The following is a 16,079-nucleotide window of genomic DNA, read 5'->3' on the forward strand; positions in this document are numbered from 1 at the left end:
TGGAGTTTACAGCCTGTGAACGGACCTGCTCCAGACTGACTCCACTGCTCTGTTACTTGCCTGTGAGTTTGCTGTTCCTCCTCTTGGTATAGATAGTGACTCCAATGACCAGAGGGATGATCAGGACAATGAGGAAAGTGGTCAGTCTCAGTGCCAGCTCGACTACAGATGATATAATAGAGCACAGATAAGACTAATGAATCAGAGCATTCAGAGCTGTCCTCTGTCTGGGATTAAGAATGAGGGGTCATTACCTACTGTAGAGGGAGGTTTTCCTGGAGTTGTAGGAGTTGTGGTTGGAGTTGTTCTAGAAGTTGAGGTTGGAGTTATTGTAGGAGATGTGGCTTGAATTGTTGTTGCAGTTGTAGGAGTTGTGGTTGGAGTTGTTGTAGAATTTGGTGCAGTCGTTTTCGTTGCCTTGTCTGTGAAGAAACACAGGTGTAGTGAGAACCACACAGAACAGACTCTTTTCTCTTGATGGTGTGTGCTTGTCAAATTGTTCTAGAGTCTAAACCCTGCTGTGTGTCCTCCAGCACTTGAGAATGAAGCCCACGTTCCTGCACCCCTCTCAAGACAACGCCCACATCATTCTCCTCGTGTCAGTGTGCTCTGGTATGAGACAGGCTCACTCTCAGGGACTGAAGGAAATCTGTTTCTCCAGCAGAGGATTAAGGGCTGCGTGGGTTCTGCAGTGTGAAAAATGATAGCAGACCTGTATTGTGTTTTAGAGGTACAGTAAGTGAATTCTTTGTGAATCCCTTACTATACCACAGGAACACAATGTTAATTGTCAAATGATTGACGGTGTTGTTATCTTTAATACTTCTTGTATTCTGCACTTTAGAAATCAACAATTTTGGCAACTCATTTTGGCATATTTTGTTGTATGTTAACAAGAATTAAATAGTTATTTCTGCACTCTGTCCAGGAGTCATACAATCTGTACCTGTGAGCAGAGTGGAGTATCTGTGTGTGAACTTCACTGCTCCCTCCTGTGTTACATCACATCTCCACTGCCTGCTGTGGTCTGAGGGCTGCAGTCTCAAAGTCAGATAGGAGCTGCAGGGAGAGGAGCTGATCTGGTATCTGTCTCCCTGCAGCTCAGCTCCTGTCTTAGTCACCCAGATCACTTTAAGTGGTCTTTGTAGGTATGAGAGACAGAGTGCAGGACCCCGATAAATGTCCAGGAGACAGTGCAGAGTCACAGTGCTGCCGGTCCTCAGCTCCACCCCTGGAGAGACTTGAACTGGGAAACAGAGAGACAAGATCACAGGTCACAGAGCAGGACTGACTCAGGGCTGAGCAGAGAGGACAGAGCAGCTTGTCTGTCAAATATGGCAACTTTTGGTGACTTAAATTCTTAATAAAAAACAACTCAGAGGAACAGAAAAGGGCTTTGGAGCTAAAAACTTGAAAAACTCTCTGTGGTTTTGAGTTTTGCTCCTTTGCTGGTGTGTGTGAACTGTCCCAGTTTGCGGACTGACTGTCTTGTTGTGTCACCAATCGCACACGCCTCGGTACAAAGACACACCACCAGGAATTCCTGCACTGTCTGTGTGTTTACTGAACGTGTTTGCTGTAAGAGGAGTTTTAAAATAAGAATAAAATAAAACCAATGTTTGTTTGAACGCAGCTTGGAGCAAACATGGTGTCTGAGGAGGGACACAGGCTGGCTGAGAAGTCTCTGCTCCCCTGTGTCAGCGTTTGTCATATCCCTGTTAAAAAGACACAGTAATGAAGCTTGTGCTTCACTGCCTCCACTGATGTTTTCAGGATAGTTCACAGTTTCTGATAATTTCCCAGCAGAGACACTGGCAGTAAATTACTGTGCAGAAGAGCCAGAGAGTACAGATCGTACAGGCTCTCTCCTTGCTCCTGTCCACTGACCCACTGTCCAAAGAGTCTTCTCATACTGACTTATTTTACTTCTTGGAAAGTGTCTGATTGTGTGTTAATGCTCTCTGGACGCTGGGTAACCAGTAGAATATTGTTTTGTTTTCAAAGACACAAAACCTGGAACTATAGTACAAATATTTTTGAGATTCAGCAGTATGAAACTGACAGAGACTTACTGGTGAGGAGGGACAGATAGACAGGAGAATTCTCTCCTTGTTTCTGTCCCTTGACATACTGCTGACAGACATACTGTCCAGTGTCCTGTGTGCTGAGAGTGTGGACGTGCAGAGAGCAGCCAGACCCCAGACTCACTCTCCCTGGCTTCTGGTCTCTGATCCTCCCCAGATAAACCAGTTCAACAGCTGCTCTCTGAGGTCTGGACATGAAGACCCATGTAGTTGTGGAACAGTCTGTCCTGATCACTCCTCTACAGGGCAGAGTGACACTCCCTCCCACAGTGGAGAAAAACACAGTAACACCTGGGGGAAAAGATTCGTGAAAAGACCCATTAAAAGAGAAATGGTACAGTGAGTCATTCTGGTCAGTAGAGGTCTCTGTTGAATACCAAGCTCTATAAAAATAATACACGTTCAAGTACTGTACTCTGAGGGGATTTTACAAGCAGTAGCCCGATTCTCTCTTTATCCTCAACTCTTTCCAAAACAGAGAGCTTCATGAAACACACAATTCTATGACAAGACCTGCTGTTTGATGAGCTGAGATACAGCATCACAATCTTTACCAGCAGACTACAGCTTCTGACTGTCTGTACCACAGAGATGGTCAGCTCATGTTCCTCCACAGTTGCAATGACGAATTAGCCAGTAAAATAATAATGTTCAGCACCTCTCGAGTCTGGTACTGATCTGCTCACATCGATCGCTGCACACGCTGGGGACAGGACTTCAAATAGCACTTCCTGCGCCGAGCTGCTGCACACCGCGGTTCCTCATTCTCTCAGCGCCGGTACTCACGCAGGAGGGAGGCTCTTACCTGTGCTGAGGTGAGCAGTGTTGAGTAGCAGCAGCAGCAGCAGTCCTCTCTCAGTGTCCACACTCATTCTCACCCTGTCCCTGTGATCACTCTCTGCTCTGTATCTCTCCAGGACAAGCACAGCGCCTCAGAGTGAGAGTCAGTGTCTTATACTGAGAGCTGTGACGTGATTTCCCTTACACTGCTGGGCCTGAGTCTCTTTTAAATTGAGTGTGAAGCATGTTCAGACAAATATGGTAAAGACAGCACACTTCCGTGTTCTACACACCCAGCCTCTATCTCACACTTGGTTAATAGGTTCATTGTCGCTGGTCTTTTAATGAGATTAGTGATCACGTTCACCACTGAATCTCAGAGTCACTGACTTATCACTGTCAGCACTGGGACACAGAATCACTGAACACCATCAGTACCGAGACACAGAGTCACTAAACACTATCAGCACTGAGACACAGAGTCACTGAACACAGGCCATCAGCACTGAGACACAGAGTCAGGGAACACATCTCTACTGAGACACAGAGTCACTGAACACTATCAGCACTTAGACACAGAGTCACTGAACACATCTCTACTGAGACACAGAGTCATTGAACACCATCAGCACTGAGACACAGGGTCACTGAACACGTATCCACCGAGATACAGTCACTGTACACACTATCAATAAGCATCGTCTCACTTGAGATAGAGTCAACTAAACACAGCAACCACTGAAACAGTCACTGAACACAGTTTATCCCCCTGGGAAAGAGTCAGTGTGTCTGAAATACAGCAGCAAGAGGTTCTGTACATCTCCAGGTACAACAGCTCCAGCTGAGCTGAAGACGGTCTCTGGGCTTCATTTTCACAAAGAAAGCAGACGAATTCTCTCTCCTCTCTCCAGGGTGTGGAATCCAGGCCCGTCTCGCTCCTCCTGTTGCTGCTGTCTGACTGATCCAGGGTCTTGTCCAGCCTCTTCCCCGGGGAGACGGGTGACAGTGAGTGTTTCAGCCCCTCGTCCCCTCTCGTCTCTGGTCCTGCTGGCGGGTCACTGGGAAGGACTCTGCTGGTGAGGAGAGGGAGCAGGGCTGCTGTCCAGAGCTGCTGAGAGACACTTCTCCCCCTGAGCTGGACCAGCAGAACCAGGCTCTCGGGCCGCCGGGCCCCGCTGGGAGCCCAGGAGCTCTGGGGAGACAGTGTTTGTGGAGTTTGGGGCATTTCAACCTGTTTCTGTTTCTGTCCGTCCTGTGAGAGTCGGTGAGGAGCTGAACCCACAGGAAACGACCTCAGTGGCCCCGTGACCAGTCTGCACACATCCTGCGTCTATAAATACACTTTAATAACAGTGATGTCTCTCATCGCTGACGCACCTTTCCAAAGAGCAGGAGGCTGTGCAGAAAAAGTACGAGAAAAACTCAACCAAGAGCCCCCAGGTTTATACGGGTCGGGTGAAGGGCGATCAGACACAGGCCCTGGTGCAACAGGTGGGAAAGGTTTTGAGTTTGGATTTGAAGAGAGTCAAAGAGTTTGTCTCAGAGTCTGAGGATGGAAGAGAGAGATCAGATCTCTTTATCGGCCCTGTACAATGTCTTGCATGAGGAATGTGTCTTCTCCCAGACCCCAGCCTGAGCCCCAGAGTCACCACACCACCCTCTCTTTTTAAGGACACCCCTCTCCCAGAGCTGCTCTTGACAGACTGTGAAACAGCGACAGGAAGCTCGTATTCCTGCCGGCACAACAGCCTCTACCTGTTCACACTCTACAGCACCGGTCACATCGAACCCACAGGAAGGGGAGGGAGATCAAACAGACCTTTATTGTTTTAACATCACTCTGTTTCAGTCTCACCAGTCCTGAGTTCCAGTGCTGCTGCTCACAGGGCTGAGCTGTGGGGGTGTGAGAGCTCCTATCTGCTCACAGCCCTGATTCCGATCTGTATCAGGGAGCCCCTCAAGTCCTGTCCTCACACAGACATCGGACCTCTGTCTCTCCTCGTCTGTTCAGACGTTACAGCCCTTGAAAACGCTCTCCGCTGTGAGATCACTGTCAGTTCCTGCTTCCTGTGGTCGGTCTATCTAAACATGTGAGGGGTCAGCATGTCTCCTGTGACACTGACCTCTGTCTTTATTATTGAAGTTCTCTGTCACTCCTCACCGGAAGTCCGATTTAAGAGCTACAGAAACCACTGCAGTATCTACTCCCCCTGGAGAGGAGGGCAGAGAGGCTGTGTGTATGTGTGTGCAGACACTGTGACTCGGGGTTAACTAGCTGTGTGTGTCCTTGGGGCCTGCTGCTGTTTGAGGGCTGGGGCTGACAGTATACATCCACAGCTACAGCCTGACATAGTGACACCAGCTGACACACGTTCCTGGTCGAGGTCGTGGTTTAATCAGAGTGTGAACAGAGACTCCGAGTCTGAACACAGTCTAGTTAAAGACACTGAGGGGTCACCGATACTGTCTGCTGTTCACTGGGACCGGACCTCAAGTTCCACCTCAGGAGACGAGTCTTCTGTAGGGAGAATCAGATCAGACTCTAGTCAGCAGGAGTATCACCATCACCTGACAAACTGAAGCTGATGGACCGAGACTGAGCATCCCTGGTGAGAATTTCAAGCACAATTTGCTCTGTTACTGGAGTTTACAGCCTGTGGACGGACCTGCTCTAGACTGACTCCACTGCTCTGTTACTGGAGTTTACAGCCTGTAAACAGACCTGCTCTAGACTGACTCCACTACTCCGTTACTGGAGTTTACAGCCTGTGGACGGACCTGCTCTAGACTGACTCCACTGCTCCGTTACTGGAGTTTACAGCCTGTGAACGGACCTGCTCTAGACTGACTCCACTGCTCTGTTACTGGAGTTTACAGCCTCTGAACAGACCTGCTCTAGACTGACTCCACTGCTCCGTTACTGGAGTTTACAGCCTGTGGACAGACCTGCTCTAGACTGACTCCACTGCTCCGTTACTGGAGTTTACAGCCGGTGGACGGACCTGCTCTAGACTGACTCCACTGCTCCGTTACTGGAGTTTACAGCCGGTGGACGGACCTGTTCTAGACTGACTCCACTGCTCGGTTACTGGAGTTTACAGCCGGTGGACGGACCTGCTCTAGATTGACTCCACTGCTCCATTACTGGAGTTTCCAGCCTGTGGACGGACCTGCTCTAGGCTGACTCCACTGCTCTGTTACTGGAGTTTAAAGCCTGTGGACAGACCTGCTCTAGACTGACTCCACTGCTCTGTTACTTGCCTGTGAGTTTACTGTTCCTCCTCTTGGTATAGATAGTGACTCCAATGACCAGAGGGATGATCAGGACAATGAGGAAAGTGGTCAGTCTCAGTGCCAGCTCGACTACAGGTGATATAATAGAGCACAGATAAGACTAATGAATCAGAGCATTCAGAGCTGTCCTCTGTCTGGGATTAAGAATGAGGGGTCATTACCTACTGTAGATGGAGTTTTTCCTGGAGTTGTAGGAGTTGTGGTTGGAGTTGTTTTAGAAGTTGTGGTTGAAGTTGTTGTAGAAGTTGATTTAGTCGTTTTAGTTGCTTTGTCTGTGAAAATACACAGGTGTAGTGAGAACCACACAGAACAGACTCTTTTCTCTTGATGGTGTTTGTTTGTCGAGCTGTTCTAGAGTCTAAACCCTCCTGTGTGTCCTCCAGCACATGAGAATGAAGCCCACGTTCCTGCACCCCTCTCAAGGCAACGCCCACATCATTCTCCTCGTGTCAGTGTGCTCTGGTACGAGACAGGCTCACTCTCTGGGACTGAAGGAAATCTGTTTCTCCAGCAGAGGATTAAGGGCTGCGTGGGTTCTGCAGTGTGCAAAATGACAGCAGACCTGTATTGTGTTTTAGAGGTACAGTAAGTGAATTCTTTGTGAATCCCTTACTATACCACAGGAACACAATGTTGATTGTCAAATGATTGACGGTGTTGTTATCTTTAATACTTTTTGTATTCTGCACTTTAGAAATCAACAATTTTGGCAACTCATTTTGGCACATTTTGTCGTATGTTAACAAGAATTAAATAGTTATTTCTGCACTCTGTCCAGGAGTCATACAGTCTGTACCTGTGAGCAGAGTGGAGTATCTGTGTGTGAACGTCACTGCTCCCTCCTGTGTTACATCACATCTCCACTGCCTGCTGTGGTCTGAGGGCTGCAGTCTCACAGTCACACAGAGGAACAGACAGACAAGCACCAGCAGCAGACTGTACCTGTGAGCAGAGTGGAGTATCTGTGTGTGAACTTCACTGCTCCCTCCTGTGTTACATTACATCTCCACTGCCTGCTGTGGTCTGAGGGCTGGAGCTTCACAGTTAGATAGGAGCTGCAGGGAGAGGAGCTGATCTGGTATCTGTCTCCCTGCAGCTCAGCTCCTGTCTCAGTCACCCAGATCACTTTAATTGATGCTTGTAGGTATGAGAGACAGAGTGCAGGACCCCGATAAATGTCCAGGAGACAGTGCAGAGTCACAGTGCTGCCGGTCCTCAGCTCTGCCCCTGGAGAGACTTGAACTGGGAAACAGAGAGACAAGATCACAGGTCACAGAGCAGGACTGACTCAGGGCTGAGCAGAGAGGACAGAGCTGTTGGCCCCTGAGGAGCACAGGGAGGACTGAGAGCCTCTTCTGCAGACATCTGTCCTGCTGCACAGTGTTCTCCACCTCAGCACACAGTAGCACTTAGTGCAGAGTTTACAGACCACCCCGTATCTGGAGGGCCCAACAAACTGAGCACAGGCTTCTATGTTCAGAGTGAGTGAGAATAGTCCGTTTGCTGGTAGTGTAGTATCAGGGAACAGTGCAGTCAGTGAGCACCAGTTTAAAGACAGTGTTGCACAGATACTCCAGGTTACAGATCCTTTATCAGTCTGATTTCCATGTCTTGTCTGAAGCAGTGCAGAGTACTTCAGTAATTCACAGATTATCTTGCTAATGTGATCTAAAAGTGAAGCTCATGTTTCTATACTTGTGTTATCTTGGACACAGAGGTGACCTCTTAAAGGTTTGTTTTGGTTTCCATTGAGAGCTCTCACGAATTCAGGGATTTTAAGTTAGAAGGGGTTTCAGTGCAAGAGAATAATTGTATTACATTATGATCCAACTGTGTTTTTAACTCGTGTGTTAGGCTGTGTTACAATTAAAATTCTGCTTCAGAACCACAAAACCTATTTGAATGATCAGAAATGTATTTGAGATTCTGCAGTATGAAACTGACAGAGACTTACTGGTGAGGAGGGACAGATAGACAGGAGAATCCCCTCCTTGTTTCTGTCCCTTGACAAACTGCCAACAGGAGTACAGTCCAGCGTCCTGTGTGCTGAGAGTGTGGACGTGCAGAGAGCAGTCAGACCCCAGACTCACTCTTCCTGGCTTCTGGTCTCTGATCCTCCCCAGAGTAACCAGTTCAACAGCTGCTCTCTGAGGTCTGGACCTGAAGAGCCATGTAGTTGTGGAACAGTCTGTCCTGATCACTCCTCTACAGGGCAGAGTGACACTTCCTCCCACAGTGGAGAAAAACACAGTGACACCTGGGGGAAGAAAATTAAATAATTAAATTCTCAATAATGTGTTAGTGTGAGAAAGTGACACAGTCTGTGATCAGTAACTGTGGGGCTCACTTCCCTGCCACTCAGATCCCTAAGAATTAATTAGGGTCAATTAAACTCTGTCTGATCTACTGAATCACACTGACGATCAGACTGCAGTGTGTGTCTCCTCTCTGTCTGATCTACCGAATCACACTGACAATCAGACTGCAGTGTGTCTTCTCTCTGTCTGATCTACTGAATCACACTGACGATCAGACTGCAGTGTGTGTCTCCTCTCTGTCTGATCTACTGAATCACACTGACGATCAGACTGCAGTGTGTGTCTTCTCTCTGTCTGATCTGCTGAATCACACTGACGATCAGATTGCAGTGTGTCTTCTCTCTGTCTGATCTGCTGAATCACACTGACGATCAGACTGCAGTGTGTGTCTTCCCTCTGTCTGATCTACTGAATCACACTGACGATCAGACTGCAGTGTGTGTCTTCTCTCTGTCTGATCTACTGAATCACACTGACGATCAGACTGCAGTGTGTGTCTCCTCTCTGTCTGATCTACTGAATCACACTGACGATCAGACTGCAGTGTGTGTCTCCTGTCTGTCTGATCTGCTGAATCACACTGACGATCAGACTGCAGTGTGTCTTCTCTCTGTCTGATCTACTGAATCACACTGACGATCAGACTGCAGTGTGTGTCTTCTCTCTGTCTGATCTACTGAATCACACTGACGATCAGACTGCAGTGTGTGTCTTCTGTCTGATCTACTGAATCACACTGACGATCAGACTGCAGTGTGTGTCTTCTCTCTGTCTGATCTACTGAATCACACTGACGATCAGACTGCAGTGTGTGTCTTCTCTCTGTCTGATCTACTGAATCACACTGACGATCAGACTGCAGTGTGTGTCTCCTCTCTGTCTGATCTACTGAATCACACTGACGATCAGACTGCAGTGTGTGTCTTCTCTCTGTCTGATCTACTGAATCACACTGACGATCAGACTGCAGTGTGTCTTCTCTCTGTCTGATCTACTGAATCACACTGACGATCAGACTGCAGTGTGTGTCTCCTCTCTGTCTGATCTACTGAATCACACTGACGATCAGACTGCAGTGTGTGTCTCCTCTCTGTCTGATCTACTGAATCACACTGACGATCAGACTGCAGTGTGTGTCTCCTCTCTGTCTGATCTACTGAATCACACTGACGATCAGACTGCAGTGTGTGTCTTGTACCTGTCCTGTGAGGTGCAGTGTGTTGAGGAGGGAGGCTCTTACCTGTGCTGAGGTGAGCAGTGTTGAGTAGCAGCACCAGCAGCAGTCCTCTCTCAGTGTCCACACTCATTCTCACCCTGTCCCTGTGATCACTCTCTGCTCTGTATCTCTCCAGGACAAGTACAACGCCTCAGAGTGTGAGAGTCAGTGTCTTATTCTGAGAGCTGTGATGCAATTTCCCTTACACTGCTGGGCCTGAGTTTTTTTAAATTGAGTGTGAAGCATGTTCAGACAAATATGGTAAAGACAGCACACTTCCGTGTTCTACACACCCAGCCTCTATCTCACACTTGGTTAATAGGTTCATTGTCGCTGGTCTTTTACTGAGATTAGTGATCACGTTCACCACTGAATCTCAGAGTCACTGACTGATCACTGTCAGCACTGGGATACAGAATCACTGAACACCATCAGTACTGAGACACACAGTCACTAAACACTATCAGCACTGAGACATAGAGTCACTGATCACACGCCATCAGCACTGGGACACAGAGTCACTGAACACACGCCATCAGCACTGGGACACAGAGTCACTGAACACGTATCCACTGAGATACAGTCACTGTACACACCATCAATAAGCATTGTCTCACTTGAGATAGAGTCAACTAAACACAGCAACCACTGGAACAGTCACTGAACACAGTTTATCCCCCTGGGAAAGAGTCAGTGTGTCTGAAATACAGCAGCAAGAGGTTCTGTACATCTCCAGGTACAACAGCTCCAGCTGAGCTGAAGACGGTCTCTGGGCTTCATTTTCACAAAGAAACCAGACGAATTCTCTCTCCTCTCTCCAGGGTGTGGAATCCAGGCCCGTCTCGCTCCTCCTGTTGCTGCTGTCTGACTGATCCAGGGTCTTGTCCAGCCTCTTCCCCGGGGAGACGGGTGACAGTGAGTGTTTCAGCCCCTCGTCCCCTCTCGTCTCTGGTCCTGCTGGCGGGTCACTGGGAAGTACTCTGCTGGTGAGGAGAGGGAGCAGGGCTGCTGTCCAGAGCTGCTGAGAGACACTTCTCCCCCTGAGCTGGACCAGCAGAACCAGGCTCTCGGGCCGCCGGGCCCCGCTGGGAGCCCAGGAGCTCTGGGGAGACAGTGTTTGTGGAGTTTGGGGCATTTCAACCTGTTTCTGTTTCTCTCCGTCCTGTGAGAGTCGGTGAGGAGCTGAACCCACAGGAAACGACCTCAGTGGCCCCGTGACCAGTCTGCACACATCCTGCGTCTATAAATACTCTTTAATAACAGTGATGTCTCTCATCGCTGACGCACCTTTCCAAAGAGCAGGAGGCTGTGCAGAAAAAGTACGAGAAAAACTCAACCAAGAGCCCCCAGGTTTATACGGGTCGGGTGAAGGGCGATCAGACACAGGCCCTGGTGCAACAGGTGGGAAAGGTTTTGAGTTTGGATTCGAAGAGAGTCAGAGAGTTTGTCTCAGAGTCTGAGGATGGAAGAGAGAGATCAGATCTCTTTATCGGCCCTGTACAATGTCTTGCATGAGGAATGTGTCTTCTCCCAGACCCCAGCCTGCTCTCCATGAGACACACAGACAGGGAGAGAAGCTGGGGGTCAGAGCGCAGGGTCAGCCATTGATACAGCACCCCTGGAGCAGCTGGGTTGAAGGGCCTTGCTCAGGGTCCCAACGGAGTAGGATTCCTCTGCCGGCCGCAGGATTTGAACCGGCATCCTCCCAGCCACAGGCGCAGATCCTGAGCCCCAGAGTCACCACACCACCCTCTCTTTTTAAGGACACCCCTCTCCCAGAGCTCCTCTTGACAGACTGTGAAACAGCAACAGGAAGCTCGTATTCCTGCCGGCACAACAGCCTCTACCTGTTCACACTCTACAGCACCGGTCACATCGAACCCACAGGAAGGGGAGGGAGATCAAACAGACCTTTATTGTTTTAACATCACTCTGTTTCAGTCTCACCAGTCCTGAGATCTAGTGCTGCTGCTCACTTGGCTGAACTGTGGGGGTGCAAGAGCTCCTCTCTGCTCACAGCCCTGACTCCGATCTGTATCAGGGAGCCCCTCAAGTCCTGTCCTCACACAGACATCGGACCTCTGTCTCTCCTCGTCTGTTCAGACGTTACAGCCCTTGAAAACGCTCTCCGCTGTGAGATCACTGTCAGTTCCAGTGGTCAGTCTATCTAAACATGTGAGAGGTCAGCATGTCTCCTGTGACACTGACCTCTGTCTTTATTATTGAAGTTCTCTGTCACTCCTCACCGGAAGTCTGATTTAAGAGCTGCAGAAACCACTGCAGTATCTACTCCCCCTGGAGAGGACGGCAGACAGGCTGTGTGTGTGTGTATGTGTGTGCAGACACTGTGACTCGGGGTTAACTAGCTGTGTGTGTCCTTGGGCCCTGCTGCTGTTTGAGGGCTGGGGCTGACAGTATACATCCACAGCTACAGCCTGACATAGTGACACCAGCTGACACACGTTCCTGGTCGAGGTCGTGGTTTAATCAGAGTGTGAACAGAGCAGAGACCCAGCCCGGAATTCAAGTGAAAACACAGGGCTCAGACCTCACACGCCAACATCCCTTCATGAGACTCCGAGTCTGAACACAGTCTAGTTAAAGACACTGAGGGGTCACTGATACTGTCTGCTGTTCACTGGTATCTGACTGATTAGTCACCTAGTGCCCCCTGGTGTCCAAGAGAAGAATAAGGTCTCAGAACACTGCCTGAGCTGACTTCATATTTTAGTTTACATATTGCTATTTAAAATGCACTTGACAGGAATTCAGCTCAGCTCAGAGGAACACGGGCCTCTAACATCCTTTCTCTTCGTTTATCACAGTCGGGACCGGACCTCCAGTTCCACCTCAGGAGACGAGTCTTCTGTAGGGAGAATCAGATCAGACTGTAGTCAGCAGGAGGATCACCACCACCTGACAAACTGAAGCTGATGGACTGAGACTGAGAGTCCCTGGTGAGAAATTCAAGCACAATTTGCTCTGTTACTGGAGTTTACAGCCTGTGAACAGACCTGCTCTAGACTGACTCCACTGCTCCGTTACTGGAGTTTACAGCCTGTGGACAGACCTGCTCTAGACTGACTCCACTGCTCTGTTACTGGAGTTTACAGCCTGTGAACAGACCTGCTCTAGGCTGACTCCACTGCTCCGTTACTGGAGTTTACAGCCTGTGGATGGACCTTCTCTGGACCGACTCCACTGCTCCGTTACTGGAGTTTACAGCCTGTGGACGGACCTGCTCTGGACTGACTCCACTGCTCCGTTACTGGAGTTTACAGCGTGTGGACGGACCTGCTCTAGACTGACTCCACTGCTCCGTTACTGGAGTTTACAGCCTGTGGACGGACCTTCTCTGGACTGACTCCACTGCTCTGTTACTTGCCTGTGAGTTTGCTGTTCCTCCTCTTGGTATAGATAGTGACTCCAATGACCAGAGGGATGATCAGGACAAGGAGGAAAGTGGTCAGTCTCAGTGCCAGCTCGACTACAGATGATATAATAGAGCACAGATAAGACTAATGAATCAGAGCACTCAGAGCTGTCCTCTGTCTGGGATTGAGAATGAGGGGTCATTACCTACTGTAGATGGAGTTTTTCCTGGAGTTGTAGGAGTTGTGGTTGGAGTTGTTCTAGAAGTTGAGGTTGGAGTTGTTGTAGGAGATGTGGCTGGAATTGTTGTTGGAGTTGTAGGAGTTGTGGTTGGAGTTGTTTTAGAAGGTGTGGTTGGAGTTGTTGTAGAAGTTGATTCAGTCGTTTTAGTTGCTTTGTCTGTGCAAAAACACAGGTGTAGTGAGAACCACACAGAACAGACTCTTTTCTCTTGATGGTGTTTGTTTGTCGAGCTGTTCTAGAGTCTAAACCCTGCTGTGTGTCCTCCAGCACTTGAGAATGAAGCCCACGTTCCTGCACCCCTCTCAAGGCAACGCCCTCATCATTCTCCTCGTGTCAGTGTGCTCTGGTACGAGACAGGCTCACTCTCAGGGACTGAAGGAAATCTGTTTCTCCAGCAGAGGATTAAGGGCTGCGTGAGTTATGCAGTGTGCAAAATGACAGCAGACCTGTATTGTGTTTTAGAGGTACAGTAAGTGAATTCTTTGTGAATCCCTTACTATACCACAGGAACACAATGTTAATTGTTAAATGATTGACGGTGTTGTTATCTTTAATACTTGTTGTATTCTGCACTTTAGAAATCAACAATTTTGGCAACTCATTTTGGCACATTTTGTCGTATGTTAATAAGAATTAAATAGTTATTTCTGCACTCTGTCCAGGAGTCATACAATCTGTACCTGTGAGCAAAGTGGAGTATCTGTGTGTGAACGTCACTGCTCCCTCCTGTGTTACATCACATCTCCACTGCCTGCTGTGGTCTGAGGGCTGCAGTCTCACAGTCAGTGTGGAGCTGCAGGGAGAGGAGCTGATCTGGTATCTGTCTCCCTGCAGCTCAGCTCCTGTCTCAGTCACCCAGATCACTTTAATTGATCCTTGTAGGTATGAGAGACAGAGTGCAGGACCCCGATAAGTGTCCAGGAGACAGTGTAGAGTCACAGTGCTGCCGGTCCTGAGCTCTGCCCCTGGAGAGACTTGAACTGGGAAACAGAGAGACAAGATCACAGGTCACAGAGCAGGACTGACTCAGGCTGAGCAGAGAGGACAGAGCTGTTGGCCCCTGAGGAGCACAGGAAGGACTGAGAGCCTCTTCTGCAGACATCTGTCCTGCTGCACAGTGTTCTCCACCTCAGCACACAGTAGCACTTAGTGCAGAGTTTACAGACCACCCCCTATCTGGAGGGCCCAACAAACTGAGCACAGGCTTCTATGTTCAGAGTGAGTGAGAATAGTCCGTTTGCTGGTAGTGTAGTATCAGGGAACAGTGCAGTCAGTGAGCACCAGTTTAAAGACAGTGTTGCACAGATACTCCAGGTTACAGATCCTTTATCAGTGTGATTTCCATGTCTTGTCTGTAGCAGTGCAGAGTACTTCAGTAATTCACAGATTATCTTGCTAATGTGATCTAAAAGTGAAGCTCATTTTTTATACCTGTGTTATCTTAGACAGAGGTGACCTTTTAAAGGTTTGTTTTGGTTTCCATTGAGAGCTCTCACGCATTCAGGGATTTTAAGTTAGAAGGGGTTTCAGTGCAAGAGAATAATTTTATTACATTATGATCCAACTGTGTTTTTAACTCATGTGTTGGCTGTTGGCATTAAAATTCTGCTTCAAAAACACAAAACCTATTTGAATGATCAGAAATGTATTTGAGATTCGGCGGTATGAAACTGACAGAGACTTACTGGTGAGGAGGGACAGATAGACATGAGAATCTTGTCCTTGCTGCTGGTCATTGACAAACTGCTGACAGGTGTACAGTCCAGCGTCCTGTGTGCTGAGAGTGTGGACGTGCAGAGAGCAGTCAGACCCCAGACTCACTCTCCCTGGCTCCAGGTCTCTGATCTTTCCAAGATTAACCAGTTCAACAGCTGTTCTCTGAGATCTGGACCTGAAGACCCATGTAGTTGTGGAACAGTCTGTCCTGATCACTCCTCTACAGGGCAGAGTGACACTCCCTCCCACAGTGGAGAAAAACACAGTGACACCTGGAGGAAGAAAATTAAATAATTAAATTCTCAATAATCTGTTAGTGTGAGAAACTGACACAGTCTGTGGTCAGTAACTGTGGGGCTCACTTCCCTGCCACTCAGATCCCTAAGAATTAATTAGGGTCAATTAAACTCTGTCTGATCTACTGAATCACACTGACGATCAGACTGCAGTGTGTGTCTTCTCTCTGATCTACTGAATCACACTGACGATCAGACTGCAGTGTGTGTCTTCTCTCTGATCTACTGAATCACACTGACGATCAGACTGCAGTGTGTGTCTCCTCTCTTATCTGCTGAATCACACTGACGATCAGACTGCAGTGTGTGTCTTGTACCTGTCTGATCTACTGAATCACACTGACGATCAGACTGCAGAGTGTGTCTTCTCTCTGTTTGATCTACTGAATCACACTGACGATCAGACTGCAGTGTGTGTCTCCTCTCTTATCTGCTGAATCACACTGACTATCAGACTGCAGTGTGTGTCTTGTACCTGTCCTGTGAGGTGCAGTGTGTTGAGGAGGGAGGCTCTTACCTGTGCTGAGGTGAGCAGTGTTGAGTAGCAGCACCAGCAGCAGTCCTCTCTCAGTGTCCACACTCATTCTCACCCTGTCCCTGTGATCACTCTCTGCTCTGTATCTCTCCAGGACAAGCACAGCGCCTCAGAGTGAGAGTCAGTGTCTTATACTGAGAGCTGTGACGCAATTTCCCTTACACTGCTGGGCCTGAGTTTTTTTAAATTGAGTGTGAAGCATGTTCAGACAAATATGGTAAAGAC

At 48.6% G+C, this 16,079-nt stretch overlaps 3 protein-coding genes across 3 annotated transcripts; all 3 read right to left on the reverse strand.

Annotated features, from left to right (window-relative positions):
- Positions 1-307: 307 nt before the first annotated feature.
- LOC148813564 (uncharacterized) lies at positions 308-2,956 on the reverse strand. Its single transcript, XM_088908052.1, has 4 exons — positions 2,890-2,956; positions 2,073-2,375; positions 947-1,246; positions 308-417 (listed from the first exon to the last, which is right to left on the reverse strand). The coding sequence occupies exons 1-4, from the start codon at positions 2,954-2,956 to the stop codon at positions 308-310; spliced, it is 780 nt and encodes a 259-aa protein (XP_088764178.1).
- A 963-nt stretch (positions 2,957-3,919) lies between these two features.
- Positions 3,920-9,783, reverse strand: LOC148813565 (uncharacterized). Its single transcript, XM_088908053.1, has 5 exons — positions 9,717-9,783; positions 8,113-8,415; positions 7,101-7,400; positions 6,126-6,227; positions 3,920-4,056 (listed from the first exon to the last, which is right to left on the reverse strand). The coding sequence occupies exons 1-5, from the start codon at positions 9,781-9,783 to the stop codon at positions 3,920-3,922; spliced, it is 909 nt and encodes a 302-aa protein (XP_088764179.1).
- A 398-nt stretch (positions 9,784-10,181) lies between these two features.
- LOC148813566 (uncharacterized) lies at positions 10,182-15,903 on the reverse strand. Its single transcript, XM_088908054.1, has 8 exons — positions 15,837-15,903; positions 14,993-15,295; positions 13,988-14,287; positions 13,272-13,463; positions 13,078-13,179; positions 12,530-12,558; positions 10,421-10,854; positions 10,182-10,197 (listed from the first exon to the last, which is right to left on the reverse strand). Exons 1-8 carry the CDS (start codon positions 15,901-15,903, stop codon positions 10,182-10,184), a joined length of 1,443 nt encoding a protein of 480 aa, XP_088764180.1.
- Between the last annotated feature and the right edge of the window lie 176 nt (positions 15,904-16,079).

Source organism: Atractosteus spatula (genome assembly GCF_055471065.1).
Source record: "Atractosteus spatula isolate fAtrSpa1 chromosome 10 unlocalized genomic scaffold, fAtrSpa1.hap1 SUPER_10_unloc_1, whole genome shotgun sequence".
Taxonomy (NCBI): domain Eukaryota; kingdom Metazoa; phylum Chordata; class Actinopteri; order Semionotiformes; family Lepisosteidae; genus Atractosteus; species Atractosteus spatula.